The sequence below is a fragment of the Melospiza georgiana genome, chromosome 2 (assembly GCF_028018845.1).
Source record: "Melospiza georgiana isolate bMelGeo1 chromosome 2, bMelGeo1.pri, whole genome shotgun sequence".
NCBI classification, from domain to species: Eukaryota; Metazoa; Chordata; class Aves; order Passeriformes; family Passerellidae; genus Melospiza; species Melospiza georgiana.
In genome coordinates, this window is record NC_080431.1 from 100,268,493 (window position 1) to 100,291,431 (window position 22,939).

General features: G+C 40.7%; 1 protein-coding gene across 1 annotated transcript in view; it reads left to right on the plus strand.

Annotated features, from left to right (window-relative positions):
• The first annotated feature begins 4,505 nt into the window (after positions 1-4,505).
• The window catches only part of WWC3 (WWC family member 3), a 99,201-nt gene continuing 80,767 nt past the window's right edge, over positions 4,506-22,939 (plus strand). Inside the window, 2 exon segments of the mRNA XM_058045577.1 lie at positions 4,506-4,649; positions 4,651-5,381. Of these exon segments, the coding sequence (XP_057901560.1) occupies positions 4,506-4,649; positions 4,651-5,381 (875 nt within the window).

A 22,939-nucleotide genomic window follows, 5' to 3' on the forward strand; every position in this document is an offset into this window, starting at 1 on the left:
ATTTGTCCTTTTCTCAGATGGCTTGTTGGTGCAGAATAAATGCCTCCTTCTAACACAGTTTTGTTTGTGAAGTCTTTCATTAATACTTCATGTTAGATTCAGACATCCTCTGTGGTTTTTAACCCTCCATTGATATGGAATTTTCAGTCTATTTTTCATGTGGAAATACCCTTCCTCATGAAAAGTGTCAGATTTGCTTGATGTATAGAGGGAAAAACTTGCTTCCTTCACATGCGCACAGACACAGCTCCTGTCTTGTAACCCATCCTGAAAGCCCTCAGAGATTTACATTCCTGTGTTGCTTCCTGGCACCCTTCACACCTACAGCTGAGCCAGAGAATGATCATCAACAGGCCCTCTATTCCTGGAGCCCTGCTCTTGGCTGCTGACAGCAAGTGAGAGTTGAGGGTTTGCTACTTTTTGGTTCCTCTGAAATGTCTGACTGCTGATCATCCTTCCAACTACACACCGTATCTGTCATCTGTTACACCATCCCTGACCCTGTGGAATCTCTGGGGATTGGGTCTTGTCCAGTTCCCGTTCTCAATCAGTACTCCTCAAGTATCAAAACTCTGCTTTGCCCAGCAACCTTCTGAAAGAACTCCAGGCACCACACCAGCTGGAGGCTGCAAAAGCAGGGCAGCCACTATGGTTTCACCATGCTGGAGGATGCTTAAACCTCTGTAAGGCAGCCCAAGGAAAGCCTCCACCTGAGATAGACTTCTCAGCAGTGAAGCCATTCAACCAGCTAACATTGTCATAGACAGAGTGCAGATTTGTTTGCTTTGGGAAGATGGGCCTTACAACATATCTTCCTGTGTATTTGTATATGTGTGTATATATTTCTATGTCCTCTCTAATTTATCTTTGCATTATATTTCTATTTTTGCATACACGTGTATGTGTGGGAAACATAAATGACCCAAAGGGACAGAGTAATGAGAAATTATGTCCCTGTCTCTTATGATTTTAATCTGTTGGATATGGGAAGAGCAGCAAGCCCCAGCTTGCAAGATGAGTGTGATACATGGCCATGAGGATGATGATGAGGAAGACTTGCTATGATACCAGAGAAGTGACAATTTTTAGTTAGGTGTCAAGACAGTACAAGGGTCCTACAGAGGTTGGAATATCTGGGAAATGGGAAATAAATTGCAAATAAGTATTCATAATTAGAAGATGGGGATGGAGTTGTTATACACAATGAGACAACAGTTCTGACTGGCTGCCATTTTCCAGCAGTTGTAAGAAAGAAGTGGTGACCCAAAATGAGGTTGGGATTTTTATGCAGAGTTAATGGCTTTTGCTGTGGATATCAATGAAATTAGAATTTATTATCTACAACCTACAGTGGGAAATATTTACATTTTCTGTGGAAAATGTTGTGATATCATTCAAAACCTGGGTATAAAAGCATGTTTAACAGAGATGTATAGGTATAACCTGTGATTATAAACACTGAAGGTGGCAAGGGAGGGCACATGAAGAAAAGCTGCTTATGTAATTTTGAGTTAATGGGTATAGATGTGCCTAAGGAATGAGTGAATGTGTGAGCAATGTTTGTGGGTGGAAAAAAGTGGAAGGAAGGGAAAACAGGTGTGGAATGAAGGTGTGTGAAGTACATGAGAACTGAGATGTGTATTATGTTTATTTGGAGAAGATGTGAGACAAGGAACTGTGTAAATGTATGTAGTTATTACTTTAGATGAAATGTGATTTATTGCCATTTGTTCAGATTGGTCAAAATATGCACTGCAAGCATTTAATTTCTCGTGGTGGGTGTTTATCTATTTTAAGTCAAAATCTTCTGCTATTACATGTTCCATACTATGCAGGTCCTCTTTCTCTGGTAGAGTGTTTCCTTCTGCAACCCAAACCAGAGATAAGCTGTATTGCACCAAGTTCTCTGTCCCACTTTTCCCTATTACCCTCTGGATGTAGGACAGACATTAAAGAGGAAAGAAAATAAAAGGGAGGGAGAAGCCATGCAGGCCTGGGAGGGGCTCATTGGACAGCACAAAATGCATTGCAAATTAGTACTTTGGCAGGAAAACTACAGTGACCTTTTCAGGTTCTTCTCTTCTTGACTTAAAATGTTACTCAAAAATAATCCTTGGCTCCTGAATATTTTGTTCATTTCCTCACAAGGAACGGGCAGAAGGATGAGGTAACATCCGAGGAAGGGTACTGTTCTGGCCTGGAAAATAATTGAGAGCTCCTGCCTAGCACCTTGGCATGGATGTGCTGCAGACAGAAGGAGTTTCAATTTTGGTGAGGCAAGTGCTAGCCCTATCATATCCTCCTGGTTCCCATAGGCAGCTCTGTGCACACTTGGCTGGACTCTTGAAATCAGGTTTTTCAATACTTTTATTCATGAGTCTTTAAGAAGCTTCTAATTGAGGCTCCTAATTGAAGCTAATGATATTTCTAGATACAGACAGCCTAAAAGTTAGACCTGAAGTCTTGGATCATTTTAAGGTTTTTTTTAGGACATTCTCATATTTAACATTAAAACTTTGCCAAGGCAGAATCTTGTTAAAGATTTAGGAAGATGCAATGTGTTGCAGAAGCAGCTACAATACACCTGAAAATCTTGGACGTGTGCTTTACATAGTAGCATATGCATCTTCAGCAGCTTTTATAATGAATCCATGAGATCCAGGACACACTGGATATACAGATCATGTTTTACACGGAACATGTGCATGTTAATTCTGCCTGAGAAACCCAGCCAAGTCCTTTTCTGGCTCTAACCTGGAGCAATTTGCCAAAGTTAAGACAAGAATTTAGTTGAAGGGCTATGACCTGAAGGAAATGTTCCATGCTTAATCCTGCCAGTTTCCCTCTTGTTCACTGCTGTGTTGAGCTCCCCGCCTCCTTTTTTGCTGCCTCCATGGTCAGTCCCACACTGTTTCTGCAACTTCCATCTAGAGGTTTTTCTCTGAAGCTTGATCCTCTTTTGGGACTCTGGGGAGTGATGAGGAAGAGCCAGCCCATGTTGGAGGGCAGTGCTGCACGTATTCTCAGCAGGGCTCATTAGTCTTGGTGGATTATTATAGCAACCTGGCTGTACTGCTTCCAGGTATTATGAACTAGTGCAGTGTCTCAGAATGGTGCTGTGCAGCTGCTGTGCTAAGGTAATTGCTACAAAGGCATTCAAAGCAGTGAAAGTTGTGGTGCACAGTGGTCAGCTGTTTGAGATTTTTCTGAAACAAAAAAAAAATCCATCCTCCCAAAAGGTTAATACAGACATGGGCCATTTAGAATGCCTACCTCTGCTAAACAAAACTTCTGAAAATCTGGGAGACATACTTAAAATAACAGAAGCTGCAACCACCAAAAAATAGTTTGTACTGTGCCTTAATTCTGCCTACTTTAAAATACTCTTCAGAAACATCTGTAGCACAGAAACAGCACCTTGCTCCTGGAGATACTGCCGAACTCTCGGGACCACATGGGATGGCCTGACAAGTGTTTGCTGAAGTAAACTGTTGAGATGAGCTTATGCAAACATAAGCTGTTATGCTTATAAAGATCAGATCTACAGCCTTGCATTTGCTAAATTTTACACCTTTACTACATTTTTAATCTACTTCACCTTTGCTCTCAGAGCTTCCTACACTGCTTTGCATTCATCACTAAACCCCCCTATTACTCATGGCTGACAGTAACCCTGGTAAGAAAACTACATTCTACTGCTATTAAAATAACCTACAAGACATAAGTAGAAAGTCAGATCTATTCTATTATCCATGCCTGCCTCTCTCATGCACGGCTTTCGGATAACCAGTGGTTTTTTGGGGGTGGGGTGGGGGGGTGGAAGAGAAAGTTCTAAGAAGTCAGGAGCAAAAATCCTCTAATTTCCTGCACTTATAACCATACCGCAGCAATTAATGTTCATAGAGATGTAATTTAAAACGGTGAATGCAAGTGAAACATAATTGGAATTGCAATATAATCCCTGGCAGGGTATTGCCAATTTCAAGGGGCTGAGTTAAGATTGTTTGAGAATATATTGTTAACTCCCTAGTTTTCAGAAGCTGCCTGCATTACCTTAACTCTTTATTTGCAGATTTTTAAAGGTTTAGCTGAAGGCAGCATCCTGCCAAGGCAGAAAGTCCCATATGCCAATTTTTAACCCCACTTTAACAAAGTTTTATGGAATCTACTTCTAGATGATAGCTGGAACTCTGCATTTTGGTCTCCAGCAGGCTCAGGTCAAATCAGATACAGCTGGTTTCTGCTCTACAGAATGGGGTTAAGGGACCAAGTTGAGATGTCAAGCAAACCAGATGTATAATTTTCCACCCTCCATTATCCAACCATGGATACGGCATGATCTCCGTGACTCGTGTGGTCTCCAGGACCTCTCTGCCAGCATCTTTCGAGCCTCTGCAGTGGACTCCCATGCCTTTCCCATGTCCCTGTGCTCATCGTGATTGCTCAGCACCTCCGAGACATTTCTGGCGGGCACCGGAAAAAAGATAACTCAGCGAGGGCCGGGCATGGCTCGCCTTTTCCTTCACTCGCCCCGGCCGCCCACGGGCCGAGGCAGAGCCCAGGCCCGAGGCAGGACAGGACGGGCCCCGGAAGGGCCTCAGCCTCCTTTCCCCCGGCCCGGGCCCGGGGCGGAAGGCAGCCGCCCTCTCCCAGAGCCGACGTGTCTGGGTCTGGGCCCGGCTTCCGCGGCGCGGGGTGCGGCCGGGCCGGGCCCCGCTGCTTCCCCCGTGCCCCACAGAGCGGGCCGGGCCGGGAGGGCTCCGCGGCGTGGGAACAGCCGGGCGGGGCAGAGGGAGGGAAGATGGCCGGGGCAGGCGCCGGGCGGCAGGCGGCGGCGGGGCGCTGCTGACCGGCGGGCGGGGGCGCTCGGGCCGGGATCGGGGGCTGGGAGCCGGGGCGGCGCGGGGCAGGTCCCGGGCGGGGTTAGGAAGCGCGGCGGGGCTGGTCCCGGCTTGGAGCGGGGCTGGCGCGGGGGAGGATGAGCTCGGCGCGGCGCAGCCGGAGCCGCCCGAGTCCCGCTCCCTGCGGGGCCGCCTGTTAGTGCTGGAGGAGGAAGAGGAGGAGGAGGCGGCGGGCGGCCGCGGCCCGGGCGGGACTGGAGCTGCCCCGGCGGCGGGCGGGGAGCGGCTTTCGGCCGGAGCAGGGCGGCGGCGGCCCGGCGGCGGAGCGGCCATGCCGTGGTTGAGCGGCGGGCGGCGGCGGCGGCAGCAGCAAGCGGCGGCGGGACAGGGCGGCGGGCCGCCGGCCGGCGGACAGCGGGGCCGGGAGAGCTCGGAGCTACCGCTGCCCGCCGGCTGGGAGGAAGCGAGGGACTTCGACGGACGAGTCTTTTACATCGACCACAACACCCGGCAGACCTCGTGGATCGACCCCCGGGACAGGTACGAGTGAGATCGGGGGGGAAAGAGGGCCTGAGTCCCGTACACCCGGGGCTGGGCCCATCGGCGACATTTTCCTTCCCCCGTCCGCGGACGCCGGCAGGGTGTGGGCGGCGGGGCCGCTGCCGGCGGGGCAGTCGGAGGCTCCGGGTCGGCGGCCCGGGGTGGGGGCTCTGTCACACCGGCCCTCCGCTGCCCATCGTGGGGGCAGAGCCTCTACCCTTGCTGCTGATGGGTTTGTCGGAAGTGTTTAATGTTAAATCTTATCTAGAAAAAAAAGAATTGAGGCTTTTTACCCCCCACCTCCCCGCTGTGGGTGCTCGGACTAAGCGTTGTCTCAGTGCGGGGGGAGATGGGGAGGTAGGAGCGCTGCCACCGCGTGTGTTTATACTCCCCGCGTACCGGACCAGCCCCGCTGTAACCGAGCGGCTTGGCCATCCTGATTTATTAGCCGGGCTGAACTAATTGGCAGCAGCAGGCTGGAGGCATGCTGGAGTAATTTGGTAGATTACCTCCTCATAAAAGATAACGCTGCGTGGAGGTAAGCAAACCGGGAAATTCCTGCACTTAATTTGACAAATACGCGGTCTGCTGCAAATTAGCAGCAAAAATCTGCAGCTGCGTGGTGTCCGGGGCAGCGTCTGCACGGCCCGGCGGTGCGTGGGGAGACCGAGTTAGGCCTTTTCTTCTCACTTAGGGTGAATAAACACGGGCTGGTCTTGCTGCTTTAGCAGAAATGCGTTCTAAGCAGTGTTTAAGCGTCGTAGCTGAAGTCTGGTGGAAGCGTGGGCTCTGCTGCGGGTGCTGCCCAGTAAAAAGGACGACCTCGCTTCAAAGCGGTCGCCTAAAAATTTCCACGCGGAGCTAGTGAACACAAGTGTCAGTATTTTAGGTGTCTGCGAAATAAGAACCATATGTCTCTGTGTATGCTTTTCTATATTAAACAATGTTTTTATAGTAAGTGAAAGTTGGACAAGGACAGTTTGAACCTCAGCCAGAGAGAGCTACCTTGCCAGAAGTATGCCTGGAATGTTAAGCAGGCCACAGAAACATTAAGCGCAGTCTGGGTTAAAGACTGTAGTAATTTGAGAGATTCCTGTCGTTTTACACGACAATGCATAATTGTTTAAATGGCCTAAATATTTACCTACCGGATAGTGTTTTATCTCATTATGTGAGCTTACTTATGCGTGCACGTATTTTTTTGCTGAGATGTTAAGTATTTGTTAATATGCTTTAGATAGCACATTTTTTCAACGTCAGAATGCATGTACACGTCGTTAGGTTACTTTAATACCGTGTTGCAAAGGTAATTGATGTCTGTTGCTTCTCTGCATTTCATCCTTTCCATTCGATTTCATAGTATGCCGTTTTGTCTTCTGCAGTATCTTCTATACAGACAATATAGAAATGGTTCAGCTATTTACTACAGTGTTAAAATTGAACTTCTGTTTAGCTTATGTAGTATTGCTAAAATTATGGCCCCATGTTTGGAAGAAATAATTGAAATGCCACACGTTGCTCGAAATTTTGTCTAAATACTTCACTCCAGGGTTTAAACTTAGATCTGTTTTTCACACTGGTTGAGGACAGGCGGCAGAGCGGAGATTGAGACATTTGCATTGGGGCAGATAGAAAAGAGATGGTGTTTTCATGAGCATGTTATCAGTAGTTTGTAGAGAATTCAAGTAGCAAGAGCTGGTTCTATGACTGCAGAGTTAATCTCTGGTTCAGAATAGACTACTTTTGTTATTTTGGTGAGATGTCTGGGTTTTGCATGGCAGAAAGTGACCAGTCTTTTTGGGTTTCATTGCAGTCATTCAGATTCCCATGGGCAGCAGAAAAGTAGGAAAGGATCAAGGTAGTTGCTTTCTGAGGAAGTTTGGAAAGGAAAGGTAAGAGCAGCAGTGAAGTGGTATTGAAGCTGTATTTTTGCAAAAAGTGGTTAGTGGAGGGCAGAATAACCTACTTGTGTTATATGTACCTCAGTGACAGACTTCAGCCCCCCATTTCTGTGTTTGGGTGGTTTTATTTCTACCCAGGAGGAATTGGACAAAGCTATGAGACCTCAGGCCATGCTGCACTTGATCAAGGGCTCTGAGAATCAGCACCACTAAGCTTTCCTATGGCTACTAGTCTCTAAGCACCCCCCAGGCTCCTCTTTCCATTTAGCTGGCACTCAGTAGTTTGTTTTTTGTTTTTCTTTTCAGGACTCCCCCTGAGATTTCTCAGCCTTTTGTATCGTTTGGTTAGTGAATTTGATTTGAAATAATTATTCAATTAAAAATCCTACCACAAAACAAAACAAATTTCCCACCCCTCCCCCAATGTTTTTCCCCATTGATGCCAAAAAGACAAAGAAATGCTAATTGGAGAAGTGCTCTGTAAAGGATTTTGGAGTTTGGGAAAGAGAAGATGATGGGGGTAAGGGGGGCAAGTCAGAATAATAAAGACTGAGAAGGGAAAAAGGACTCACAAGTGGATACCTTATGATTTTCTGTGGTAAGAAAAACGAGGTGAAAGAGTGATAAAATGAGCAGATTTGAGAAGGATCTTATCTTCAGCATCAAATCAGTGGTTAGGTTCTGGAGGATGCTGTGTTGCTGTGCATGGCTTGTGTGTACTGAATGGATTGTGGATGGTTGTTTAGCAGATCCTGTCGATCTCAGAAGGCCATTCAGTGCATGTTTTCATCTCGTGGTAGTAGTCGTCTTTTATCTTAATAGATTGTAAATTCTTCAAGGCAGGGAACTGCCTTTTTATCTTGTGTTTGCACAGTACTTGCTACATTGAGATTCTGTTCAGTAACGGGATTGTAAATGAATTTATAAAAGACTGACTGTGTTTGTGGTTGATATTGATGATCCTTGTGGCACCAGAGATCTTATTACTGTTGCTGTTTTTATTACTGTTACATGTTTTCAAGTGATTTTAGCTTAGAAAAAAAATCTTGGAGTTTAGCAAAAGCTTTTGAACTCGTGAGTCTTGCTAGATTTGCTCTATGTGGAAACTTCATCTAACATACAGTGTTGGTTTTTTTTTAATAACTAGGGAAGAGGGAGTCACTCAGCTTCATTTTAGACTTAAGAGGTGTAGGAGTGTTTTTCCATGGAGAAATCACCCATTTGGACCAGTTGGGGAAGAATTATAAAATCAGTATGGGCTTGGTGAAGACCTAGATTTTAGCAGCTTCATGTAACATCCTACAACATGGACTGCTGGTACTGGGGAGTTTTTCTGTCCTATGTCCTCAGTAACATTCTAATTCTGAGGCCTGATAGCTGAATGATGTGAACACAGGAGGAAAACTGGCCTTGCAGAAGAGGTAGGTTGGAACAAGGAATATGGGATCAAATGGGGTTGGCCCTGGAATCTGACAGAGAACTGGGCAAATTTGGTAGATTTTGAAAGCAAAGCAGTCAGGAGCTAGGGATAGAGAGAAGGTGGATGGTACCTGAAGTCTGGGAAGAAAAAAGTAGGGGAACTGGACTGAAAACCAGTAGAGCAGGGAGCAACAGGTAAGGAGAAACTGGTCTGGTGAGGGTTCAGCATGTGAGGCTGTCAGCTCTTTTCTGTACAGGGAACCCTGAGGGAAAAGAAGAAACACTGGGTTTTAGATGAGGAATCTTCAGGGTGAGCAAATACCACAAGGGGCGGTATGCAAAGTCTGGGTGAAGAAGGGAAGATAACTTCAAGGTGAAATATAAGAACCATGTGTGAGATGTGAGTATGAGGGTCAAGATATGTAAGATGTGCTGGACAAGGAGATTATTGAAAAGTCAGAATTGTAGAGACTGGAAATGAGCAGGAAAGGCTAATGGGTTTAAAACAAGGAGTCAGCTTGGCAAAGTCACTTGTGGCAGGTATCTGTTGTTAGGAGGGCAGAGTAGAAATGTTTAAGTGAGTACTGGGCAGGAAAGTCCAGAAGTGCTGACTGCTTTTTGCTGAATTATTTCAGGACTCCTTATTCTCATCATTTGTTTGATTTTAACAAGTGTCTGTATTACCCAGTTAGCTGACTTCTCCTGTTGGAGACAAGTCTGCTACTGCTGTTGTGGCCTCAGTTATGGCAAGTGGCACAACAAGATGTTCAAATACGTGCTGGTGTGATGCTGCATATTGTGATTTCTCTTTCCCCAGACTGGCTTTATAAAGGAATAAGAAATTTTAAGTAAGAAGCCTAAACAAAAAGCATATTCATGTCAGATATTCAAATCTAGAAATTTCCAGACTTTGGATCCTTTAGCTACTGCTTGTTTCATATTAAAGAGCATTTTTAGTGACAAATTATTTTCTCATAAATTCTCTTGCCTTATTTGATGCATGTAAAGGAGCAGCTCTGAGGGCAGATGGGAGAGCTGTGAAGTGATGAGAATTGCTTCTGAAGTTTTTTGCCCAAATTGGAAGATGGGCCTTTAGTGAGGCAAGGCATCTTTTGACATGCCACCATGCTATAAGGTTGGAAAGTCAGTGGCCTCTTTGTCAAGGCAGGATAATATTTGCTAGTGTATTGGAATTTATCTGTACAGTTGGCAGTATTCAGCAATCCATAGACAATCATAAGAAGCATTAATTTTTTTTTCAAAAATAAGATTTTTCTGGGTCTGCCTTAAACCCTTGTACTGAGAGTTGCAATTAGTGTCATTCATTATTAGAATTTAAATGCTTATATTCCAAAATATCAGACAGATGAAGGCAGCAGTATAGTTAGTACCACTGCCATTTTGAATGTTGCCTTCAGGTTTGTATGTTTTCAGACTTTTCTGGTCTGCTTCCTGTTTGTTGTGTTTTGATGTTCAACTCCGTCAACTCATAGTTTTATTTTGAGCTAATACTGTTTGTGGAATGGGAAGAAAACAAAGTGATTGTTGATCATTACTTTAGTCTTCCCTCAGAAAATACTTCAATGACTGGACAAACTTAAATCATATGCTGTATTTGACTATGATGCAGGTTGTTAATATAAAACATAAAATGAAACCTGTAAGGTACAGAAATGTATTTCTGGAAGTGATTCTTTGAAAATGTTTGAAGTGGAGCAGAACTGTTAAATGCTGATTTGATTTGTGATTTTATAAATTTGTTTTTTTCTTTTGCAAGATTTTAGGCTGTTGTTACCAAGCTCGCAAGAGATGAAGAAGCTTGGAAAGGAAAAAGAGAGTTGTTGAATGAGTATAGATCTGGAAAATATTCTCTCCCATGAGAGGAAAAGAGTTGAATTTGTTCATTTGAAGAGGTGTTTAAGAAGTGATTTGAGTACTGTTCACAAAAAGAGAGGATACCAGAGACTTCAGAACTCTTTTCTTTGGTAGACCTGTAATAGCATCTGATAGTCAGAAGTTAAAACCAGAAATATGCTATGATTTTAATTTTAGTAGATATTAGATGTCAGAGTAGTTTTTCCACTCCTTTACTATATAGCTGAAAGCACCTGTTTTTTTTTCCAACTTAAGTCAGTTATCATTTGAAGTCTCATTTTTTATGATCATCAATTTTTACTGCCTCCACTGATTGATATATCATTTGACCTGTATTTAAAATATATATAGCCAAGTATATCTCATAAGGATTGGCAGAGCAGCCATCCTTTCATTAGAAAGTGGAGAGCTGCTCTATTTGGTTGTTTCTCTTTATGCACCCAGGAGGAAATTCTGTTTGCTGTCCTTACTTCAGTCATCTAGATCACTGCAGTTGCACTGTTTGATTGCCTCAGGTTGGCAATACAGCGGACTTGATAGAATTTATATAAAACAGTATTTGAGATCCAGATGTTTTGGATTTTCTTTGTAAATGTCAGGCCTGGATGCAGCCACAGTGTGGATGGGAAAGCTGTGCAGCTGGGTAGGCTGCTCTCCTGGCATGACACTGGGAGTACATGCTGCAGCAAATGGTGTTGACAAAGGGCTGCAGTGCCCTGAGCCTTTCTGGGCAATGTGCACATATTTGTACTTTAGCTCTTGCTCAGATTAATTCAGTAATATTTTTAAGGGCATGCTATAGCTGACATTTGTTTTGAAAGCTTCACTTATATATATGCCATGATAGATCTACTTCTCTGCCTTTCATGGGGGAGATACATTCATATTTTTTTTTCATCCTATCTGGTGGGTCTTCAGACGGATATTTAACTTCATATTGTGCATGAATCCCATGAAAATGTTTCTGATTAAGAATGAATGAAGACACAAGCATCCTAAAATTAATGTTACTTGGTAACATTATGCTCTTCAAGCGGAGTCTTTTGTTTGATTGGTAAATTGGGATTAGGTGTTAACATGTTACAATGTTAATCAACTGATTCATGGTAAATACTTCTGAATTACTGCTTTCCCCCCTCTCCTCCCTTAATCTAACCCCGTTGATTTGAATGTTTTAAAAAAGTAACTTGATTTCAGATTTATATTGCTACTGGAAGAGCAGTGCCTGTATGAAGTGAGCATTCATGTTTTCTTGCAATTCATCTTTTCTTGCATTGTTATAAATAAGTGCTACATCTCCAATCACTGAGTATTATAAATGTTTTTAGTAGTTTTTCAGTGTCTTGAAAAGTTGAGGTAGAAGACATTCACTGATCCTTCCTAAGATGAAGGGTTTTCCTTATAGTACAATAATAGTGATTTATGGTTTATTTAATTGGCTTTTGCTAGTTAAAATACCCTATCCTTTGAAAATCTGGCTTAGGCAGCATAAAATTTCAAGACCTAATGCATGTGTACTAAAGCATCAAAACATCTATTGAGCCACAGAAATCTCATTAACAAAAACAGCCACCTTTGTTAAGCTTCTTGACATTTTGTTAAAGATGAAAGGGTTTTTTGTGTGTGGAGTTTTTACCTCTTAATGGAAGTATTTTCAGCAATTAGATATGTAATGCAGACACCTGCCTTATTGTATTTGTGGGTATGCTAGAAAGGACTAAATTGGCAGCTGTGCCTTGAGTGTTACAGCAGTGTGATGGCACATGTTATGAGGGCTGTTTCTTGAAGGGTTCTGTGACATGGTATTGACTCACATCTGTGTTGGTTCTTGCAAACTGAGAAACCCTGTTCTGTTGGAGCTTGTCCATGCTTGAAACTGTCAGAGAAGCTACTTTGCTATTTATATATATATATATAAATTAGTGTGTATCTAAGTTGGTAAAGACATAGTTGTTGTATTTATTGTAATTAGACTACACCACGCATTGTAAAAAGAAAATTGGATGTTTGCATTAGCATATGTTCTAAAGAGTATGGGGAGGATGTCTCTGCTTTTCAGGATCTGCACATGTGAGAATGAAAGATGTGAAATGTCAGAAGGCTAGGGCTGGGGTTTAAGTTCTATTATGTGGAGAAAAAACTCCTATTTAGGCTTGGATGCTAGTGATTAGTTTGAGTGATAACAACTTCATGTTTTTAGCAAATATAAATGTAGTGACAACACTGTGTAAACATAAGAACAAATGACTTGTAGGCAGTGAAAAAACGTAACTACTTATCTATAATAGAGCCCTGTTAACAAGCTTCACAGAGGTGCCTGTTAAATATAATGTTGGTTTATTATTTTGTGTTGTTTGTTGGAAGGTAGAGCTTTCTAAAGTTGTCGGTGAGGCCAAACAGGAGCATTTTGTTGATACATTGTTGAAAAAAGTAAAACTAATCCTTTTCTGCCTACAGTTAAAAATAGAACTTCCTGAATATCTTATCTGCTGCAGATGTGACAGTTCACATTCACCAGCAAAGTCAGCCAGTATTGCAGCTTTTAAGCAACCTTCAGCTTGTTTGTGGTTGAAAGAGGCACGCTAGAGAAAACACGCTCTAGGTATTTTTCCTACCTCATTGCCTGCTGTGGCAGGGCAGGGAGCACGCTCAGCAAGGTTTGGCAATACAGTGCTCTTGAGCTAATAATTCACTGCTGCCAAAACCAGTCGTGTCCTCCCTGCCAAACCACATGGTCTCACCCCTCTCTTGCACTGGTACTCTTCCTTATCTGACCTTGCAGTAAGAAAAATGAGAAAAAAACCCAACCCTAAGCAGTATTCCATGTCTCTTTCTTTGGGGAAGGGTAGTGTTCAGCTGGTTTAGCTCCCTAAGCTGACTTAACCTTTAGGGCAGATGGGTATTTAAGTGGTTTATGTCAATTAAGTTGGATTCAGTAAGGAATTGGATTAGGCAAAAGTGATGAGTCAGTTTAAAACCTTCTTTGAGTAAATCCTCTTTGTGAATGGCAGCCTTGACTACTAATTTTTAAAATACTCCCATAGTAAAACAACACAGCTTCAAAGTTACATTTTAAAAGGAAGAAATCAGTTCTCAGACATAAGGTGGATGTTTAAAAGCCAACAGAAGGAAAATAGGTGTCAGAGACAGTTTTTTAGAGTAGTAGCTATTAGGAGGTAGCAGTAGCAGATTTGGGGACTGAGCTTGTGGTGTCATCAGCAGCTTGGAAACACTAAAGACTTTGTGAAGTCAGTGGTGAGACTGCCCTTGCTGACAGGGAGCAAAGTTGATGTGTGAGGGAATTGGACCAGATGTGTTTTTGGGAGATGTGCTAGAGAAGTGAGTATAAGTTCAGGTGGATGTGGGAAGGATCTTGACAGTGGAGCACCTCCAAGGAAGATCTCAGTTGGATGTAGAAGTGTAGGGTGTGACTGAGGAAAGGATGGAGCATGAAAAAGCATGTCAAGGTAACAGCAAAAACCACAGAGCAGCTATTCGGGTGACTTCAAAGGTGATTTTGTCATCAGTGTTTGGAGTGAGAACTCATAAAAAGATCATTACAGTGCATCTGGGGAATTTTTTAAGAGAGGTGAGTGTGTACAGGTGGAAATTGCCAGGTCATAGAGTAGGAGGTTGTAAATATTTGGATTAGATGAACAAGATTTTTATCTTGGCTTGTGGCGAGAAGCAGGGACTCTGATGATGTGTTCTTTTTTTCTTGATACCAATCTAGCCTATTTTGTGAGACAAATCCTTCAGTTCTTAGCTAGTCATTAGTAGCAAGGAATGGGAGTGTAGGCTTTGTTCTGCCATGGTACCAGGTCTTGATAATTTATTATTCTGTCCCAAATAGGAAAATTAATTTGGACTTAATACAGTGAGAGCATGCTAAAAGGTTGGCAAGGCATGATCTGTGACTTTTAATAGCCAACTGAATCCTTCAAGTCAGCCATTTAATATTGTTACCCGCCTGGTGAGGCTTGCTCTTGGTACATGGTGCATGATCAAATCAGCTGTAAAGTTTCTCAGCTTGTTTCTCTACTTTTCTGTGGGTGTTGGCTGGAGTAGGGAGAGGCTTTTGCATCCAGTGATGAGCTTGGTGGTCTCCCTGTGGTTTGCAGGATGAAGGCAGTTCTGTGCTGTACTGTTCACTCTTTGGCTGAAGGAGCTGCTTGCCATCAAGGGCTGAGTTAGTAAATATCAAAACCTAAAGCAACTACATTTTTTGATTTTTATTTTCAAAGACTTTTCTATTTCAGTATATTTAATTGGCAGCGGGACAAAAATAAAGTGCAGCGATATCAACACCCTTGAACCAGCAACAGAGAATCAAAGGCTATCTTTCATAGTGCTCTGAAAGAGTTATTTTCAAGATGAAATATCTATGGAGAATCTTACTGAAACTGTTTTGACTTATATTGTACTTAGGCTGAAACTCTTTTGCACAATGAGTGATTAGGGTTCTTTATGGCAAAATGCAACGTTTGGTATTGAAGCTGAAAATGTATAATATTTCAAAATTGATTTATTTAATGTTGAATTGCAATTTAAACAGCTAAAAATAAGACTTTCAAAAAGCAGTAATGCACAACATTTTCTTAGAAAGCGGGACCTATCCATGTTTGGGAAAGCAGCTGAAGTACTGCATAATTATCTAATTCTATAGCATAAACAAATTGTGACCCGCTTCTCAAACGTGGAGACAGTCCAAATTTACTTGACTTGAGCAGCAGCAATTCTGTGAGTGCTTAAAAGAGAATTACAGAATAAAAAGTGCACTATCTTTTTTTTTTGGGCAGTGTAGGGACAGTTAGGAGATGGAGAAGGAAGTGTGTGTGTTTGGAAATAACTGTTTGAACACTTGTGTGTCTTTTGCTTCCCCCGCATTACATCTTTTGGATAAGACTAAGAATCACAGTATTAAAGATATGATAAGGCACATAGGTAAAAATTCTTGAACCCCAAACTTCAGAGTAAGTTAACCACAAAACCCAAGAAATAATTGATTTAATGACCACCATGGCTTTTGGATCAAAGGTTAGTTTTAGTAGAGTCTAAATAGCCTTTAACACTATAACTGATGATTAACACAAATTAACCAGATGATCATCTGCTAGAGATAGCATAACTGACCTCTACTTCATATAGGTAAGAAATAAATTGGAGGAAATGGTTGGAGATGAAACTGCAATAGGTAATTTGTCAAAATTTAGTTAAAAACATGTACATTGGTATTGTGTATTTGTATATGCTTGTTTTCAGCTGTATGCAGTGTACTGATTGGCAACATTTGAAAAAAAGTGTACGCTACTCTGTGTTGGTTTGACTTGTCTTATTTTTGCTTTTCTGCCAGCTCATAGTTTATTCAAGGGAAAGCCTAGTGGTGCTCTTGTGGTTATGGGTGTACTGAGATTTGTGATAAACAAGCACCATGTGCTCAAGACTCTGCACGGGCGTTTGAATACTACTTCTGTGCTTAATGTAGCTGCTCATTTGGAACAAATTCTAGAATTATTTTTTTAGAAAAATGTTCACTAGTACCAGCTTGCAGAAAGATGGTTAAAAATCCTGTACTTTGAAATGATGGGCTTGTTTCTTGCTTTTCTTTGAGATTCCTCTCAAGTAATCAAATGTGATCCATGCCTTAATAGACATACACCTGTGAGCTTCCACTTTCTTAATTTGATAATGCTTTGGAGGCTGAATTTTTCTCTTAAAAGTACTTTGAAAATCCATTGTAGCCTGTTTCGTAATTGCAGTTTGGTTTTGATGTTTATGTCTCATCTGTATGGCAAAAGACATAGTTTTAACTAAATCTCCATATTTCACAAAGGTTTTAAAAATAATTTTCCTCAGAAGAAAAGCAAAAGCATTTAAATTAAAAATGGTAAAGTATTTTTTATCAGCTGTATTTTGTATTTGGACTGGTTCCCATCATTTTGTGTTGCTTGTCGGGGAATTTTGGGAGTAAATGTCATGTCATAAAGAGGGAATATCTGTTGTCAAAACTTCTTTTTGATTTCACACAGTTCTCAGCCCTTGGAAATGCAGCTTAAGACATGCATGGTCAATACTTTAATGTCCTTGTTTATAGCCAGGACTGCAGAAAGAAGCAACTCTCCAGTTACCTGCATTACTGCAGGCTACAGCATGTATTGGAGTTCAAGAAAGGAGATTTCTTAAGCCTTTTGCCTTAGTCAAGGGAAGCATGTAGAGAGGTGGAAGGAGAGGTCCTAGAACTTGGCTTCATCCTTTCTTTTGTGTTGCTTGTATTTAATAATTTTTGTGTATTGAGTCTTGTGTCCTGATGGACCTCAACAGGTTCTTGATTTCTCATAACACTGTAATATACTGAATTTGAGAAGTGTTTTCTGTGATCTTAGTGAATGGGTAGTTTCAGCTAAGTACCTTGAAACTGATCTGCAGTGTAAGTATGATCACTGTTCTTGAAGTATATTACTTAATGTCTTCTATTCAGGAAGATGATGATGGTGTTGAAGGAAAAATTAAGTGCTGAACCCTGCATACTTGTCTTAAGCAGAATTAAAGTGGTAGGTTGGTACAGTTTGGTGTGTTCTCTATGGCTTGGTTGGGTTGTTGTGTTTTGGATTTTTTTTAATAGAGTACAGCGAAATTTTTTTTTCCCCAAGAAATTGTGAAATAAACCCTTTAATTTTTGCTAAATCAAATCTTTCCCTTTAGCCTATTTTTGGAGTAAACTGTCAAGAGGTTTATGATCAGGCTGACTCTTGGATTCTGATAGGTTGATGGTACAATGAAGATACTGTATTTCCAGTCCCAGGAATTATTTTCTTACTGTAAAATAAGCTACTTTGTAAATTCCTGGTTGTCATCTTTAGTAGTTTTCTGCATGCACTTACATGAAGTTTTTGTGAAGTGTTACAAGCTTCTTCAGTTGGACAGGATAGAAGGCTTTTGGATCAAAGAGCATTTTTAATCCATTAGCAAGTATCCAAACACAATTGTGTAGGAAGGAGTATGAGTGGTCTGTACCTTGTCATTCAATCATCTGAAATTTCAGGCAACTTGCCATCGACAATATTTGTTTATGGGTATAACATCAGTGCTTCTCTTAGTAAACATAATTCTGATTTTACATCTGGAAGGTTGGAGTTGAGAAATGTTTGTAGGGAGTGATCCATGGAAGGTTTGCTGAGCCATGATTAGTTTTGTGATGGTTTTTTTGTTGGTTTCAGTTTTTAAAGAAAAGTCATAGTAGTGTTTCCTGTAATTGGCTGTAAATGTCACTTAGAACATCCTTACTCTTTGTACTGAATCTGTTCTTAGGGATCCAAGGCCTTTTAGGAAATTACCAGCTACCTTAATTTTTAATACATTTCCAGAAATGGCTTCTGGAAGTTTTGGCATAGATTTTGATATCCCAACTTTTTGTCTTCTTGGAGTGCGTCATGTGCTTAGAAAAAAGTCTTAAGTTTTCTCAGAAGAAAATCTAAAAAACCTTGAAAATTTCATAGAACTTAGATGTAAACTTGTTTTAATCCAAGCTGGATTATAAAGTGCTTTTTTATTACTTAATAAAAGACAAAACAGCAGGTGATTCATATGAATTGAGATATATGTATTTTTTTAAAAACTAGTGTTCATAAAATTTGTCACAATGTTTAGGAAATGGGCTAAGTAAAGCTCTAGTGATTGTGGGAAGTAGTTCTTTTGTGCAAACTTCTCCCCCTGAAATACCAATACTTGTATGTAGAGTGAGCTCTCTTGTAATACTGTGTTAGGGCAGTTATTTCTGGGGGTAATCTTGTATTTCTGTCTGTTGAGGGTTTCTGTTGGGTTACAGGGATGATGCAGCTGATCTTGTTCTCCAGACATCTGCCTGCTGGGAGTGAGACGTGTCCTCTGCTCTGTCTCATCATCTGCCAAACAGCCCATAGGCAACACTGCACTTTGGTTACTATTGATGGGACTCAGTTTGAATTCTTGAGTTAAAGACTTTCTTTTTCTGTTTTCTGACTTGTACAAGAATTTTTGACCCTTACCTGTGTCTTTTGGAAAAAGTATCTGAAAGGGAATATTGGTAATTTATTTTCTTCTAATGTGGAATGGGTTCAGAATTTTTAAAAAATTTTGTTGCTTTAAAATACAGCTGCCTCATTTTATCATTAAAACATACTGTAATAAATTTCTGGAATATCTCCTTTGGGGTAATTATGTTTGGTATGTGAACATCTGGAGTTTTTGAAGTTTTGCACATGTGACTGTTTGCCCACATGGTCCTTAAGATATTTGTTTTATTCCTTCTGAAGTGACTTGATAAAGAAAAACATGTTCATTTTTTACTTGAATCACAACTGTAAGTTTATTTTCTTTACATTTGGAGTCTATGGAGCATTTATAAAAGACTTTTCTGTTCTCTTTTAAATACAGATTACCCTGTGTCCAAAACTCTGGTTCCATTTGCAACACCCTGAAAATATGGGTAGTGTCCTAAATGTGGAAATTTTCTCCCTACCCTCCAGTCCTTGAATATGGTTCTTTAAAATGCAAGTCTTTTGAGATCCTGTGTTCATTTTTTTCTGTCTTTTGCCTTTTTATGTATGTGCTCAGAAGCTTATTTTTCAAATTGGATGAAGATTTAAATACTAATACCCATATGCAGAAATTTCTAGGTTTTCTGTAAAGAAAAAAACCCCCAGATGTTCTACAGACTAATAGGCTCTTAATGTAATATTAGTATGTAGTGTTAGAAGTGAATTAGTTCCCCTTTATTGTGATTTCTTTCTCAAATTAGGAATACATTTTTTTTCTCTATTAGCAAAGATGGTCGGTTGTCCAGATTTTTACAAGAATAATTTCAAAATGGTTGTGAGAGCACTTCAGTTAAAGAACTTTTGACTGTTTTAAGGTACTACACTTGGTGGAATTTAAAATACATGAGATTTGTTGTGCTTTTGGGGGTTTAAGTGTTTGGGGTTTTGTTTCTTTTAGAAGATGGAAATCTGTGCTATGAATAGAGTGCTAATACAGGAGATTTTCCTTGAGTCCACATTATACACATTTTATATACTCTGTGTATGCTAGGCAGGCACTCTTTTAAAATGTTGGGTTTTTTTAATGGCAAAAATAGCTTGCAGCTTATTGAAAAACAAGGCAGACCTGTGCCTCAAAATCCAAATGAAACTGCTGCTTGGATGAGGCTCTAAAGAGGGCATTTATATGTTGTGGAATGAATGGCATGCCTGCGCTAACTCCCGCAGGCCGGATATTTCCAAGGTATGCACTTTTTCCCCTTTGGATCCGAAGGTTTCTCCCTTGGCAAGGTCTGAAGGACCCCTGGCCTTTGTGGGGAGGATGAGGGGCTGGCAGGGGAAAAATAAAATGAGCAAGGTGACTGGATGTGTGTGATGCTTTTTTTTTCAATTTTCCACTCAGACCGCCCTTCTTGTGCTTTGTGAGCTTGTGTTGTTTTTCTAATCATTGTTCTTTGAACAGTGTAGTTAGGAATTTCCTGTTCACGTTTTACTACAATGGTTTGTTTAAAATGGTAGACCTCAGTCTTTCCTGACCTAAAACTAGATTAGCCTTGAATGTCGAAAAGAAGTTGGACAAATAAAGAGGATAGGCTGTATTTGCTTATGTCATGGAGAGAGGCCTTTTAACCATGGTCTCAGTTGTATCAAATACCACAAGTCATGTTTCTTAAATATTTATTAAGACAAATAAACATAGTTATTGTATGAACTGGCGGGTCTCCAAATTTCTGTCTCTTTGATTCTCATGGGTGGGTTGCTTTTAATCAGGAGAAGTATTATTTAGTCAAGACTGATATCTACTGGATTACTGAATCAAGCCGTAGCTCAGTTTTCTCCTCTCCTTTGGTTTATTACATTTTTAAAGTGCAACAAAATAAGCCTCAGGAAAGTTGAAGTTTTAAAATACTAAGCAGCAAATTTTGGGAAATATGTTGGGTGCCTGTAATAAGGAAAGTTTAGTATAGTCTTTTTATGTACTGCCATATGTTTGCTGTCAAATAATAGAGGAAAAAATCTCCCAAGTTCAGCAGTGTTAGATGTACAATGAATTGCAATATCCTTATTATACAATTTATCTTTATTTAGAGCAGCTTCCTTGTATAACACTGCTAATCTGTGTCAATAGTGCACACCTATAAAGATGGAAGGGTACAGGTGATAAGGCTATTGATTTTTATCTGGAAAGAGATAAAACTTCAGTGTTAAAAGCAATATATGACTTTGACTTTGGGCTTCTGTTTTGCAGAAAAATACTGTATCATAAATGATATTATGATGTGGCACAAAAATTTTATCCTATTTTGGAGGAATGGCATATTGAGCTGCCGGAGTTGGGTACTGAAGTCATCAGTGACAAGTGTCAAACTCATGAATATACACTTTGTACATTGCTCTTGGGTATTTTTAATGCAAGATTGGCTGTGACCATGTGCATGTGAAATTCTGGTAAACCTGCTAAATCACTTTTTTAAGATGAGAGATGTCAGATTTGTAAGGTTGTGGAGTCTCTAGCTGATATGACACATAGACATGTCATTACAAGGGTGTTGCCAGTTAAAATACTCAGCTGTTATGGTATTTCCAGCTTAGCATCTAACTTTGTTCCACCCAGCAAATAGTCACATAAATAGGACTAGCTGTGGATTTTTAAAGGAAATATTTAATGTATTTATAAAGAAAATAACATTTGGAAGGAAAATATTTGGGTAGCTTGTCTAGGGTAGGGCAGGGAGATGCCTTGCAGGGTACAGAGTTTGATGTGCTGAAGAAGCTCTCAGTAGATGTTATATGGAAAATGTTACTGTTTATGGGAATCAGGTATTTCCGTGAGTACCGGAACTGTGAAGCTTGGTTTCCTGTGGGTTTGAGTCTTATGACCAATTGACTTTGGAGTCTGGGAAGGTGAAAGTTCTGTTGGATGCTTTTTGCCTTTTGTTTGGGCTATTTGCATTCACTTGCTCCTGAGCAGATTTTCTGATACCTGGTTAGGTGTGAGCATGTGTTTCTCACTTTCCATTAGACCTCTTACTTTCATAAACTTTTATAGGTATTTGAATTATTTAGAGGGTCTCATTTGAAAACGCATCAATGTAAAAAAACCAACCAAATAGACTTAAGTCTATTAATTGTGTTATTAATAAAAATCACATATCCATATTTTTATAGGAGATGGGACTATGAGTCCTTGATTTCTTCTTTTTTAATGACCCTATTGTCAGCTAAGTTTTAGGAGCCAGTTTTGTTTGAAAACTGAGCCAATTCTTAAAAACCAAGTGATGCTTTTACCTATTAAATGGTAGAAATACATTTTGAGATTAGTGTGCCAGATTTTGTGGTACAGACTTGGACTTTAATCATTCTGTGTGTATGTGCAGTGGATGCACTATTCATGCACAAATGAAAAAAAAAGCATTAGATTTAATTTTCTAGTGTAGCTGTTAGGCTGAGTTGTGTGTGCTTTTAGGTTTGTTTTCCTGTATGCATGAGCAAAAAGTGTTATCTTGAGTAGAGAGCCAGAGTCCTGCTGAAGGCTTGTCATTGAGATTCCTGCTGTTTATGTACCTCCTGGGGCTGTTAGCAGTCATTTTTTTGTTCATAAGTATCAGAGATGTATTGTCTGAAATATTGTGTAAAATATTGTCAAGGGCAGTGGGTGCCTTTGGTTTCACTGTCTGCAAAAATTGTTTGCTGTAGCTTTGACCTTCACAGGTTTTCTACCTGGAGAAGCTCAGTAAGTTATGGTGTGAGTAAACAGGGCCCTCAATCTTCTGTATGAATGCTTTTTGTGTAGCAATGCAGGTGAGTAGTTTATTCCACTAGATGAAGTAAGTGAGGTGAATAAGGTGAGTAAGCAATTTCATTATGAGACGCTGTCAGTTGTGTCTAAATGCTATGTTGCAGATTTGGCTCATGCTTTGAGCTGGTTGGGAGCCAGTGGCTGTGGTTAATTCATCACCAGACCTGAGCTAACAAGCCCTGTGTAGGCTAGGTTATATTAGATGGAGCTCTGTGCCACACTGAAGTAGCTGGAAGCTGTACTCATGGGAGCCATGGCAAAGCTGCTTTGAGTCTGCTGGAAACATGCTGTGTAGACAAATGTAGAAGTGTTTGTGTGAGGTAAATAATTTCTAATACGAATTTACAGTACCTTTACTGTAATGTTACTTTCTTTACAGAAGTCAGTTAATAATATTTTGTGTAGGCTGTAGGCTCTAGTTATTTCTTCTGGGGATATATTTATAAATAATGCATAAAATCTGTATTATCATAGGATGTATCAGCAGTGTTAAATGAATTGATAGTGTTCTTGCTTCTTGATTTGCAGTAGTACAGCATCTTATATATA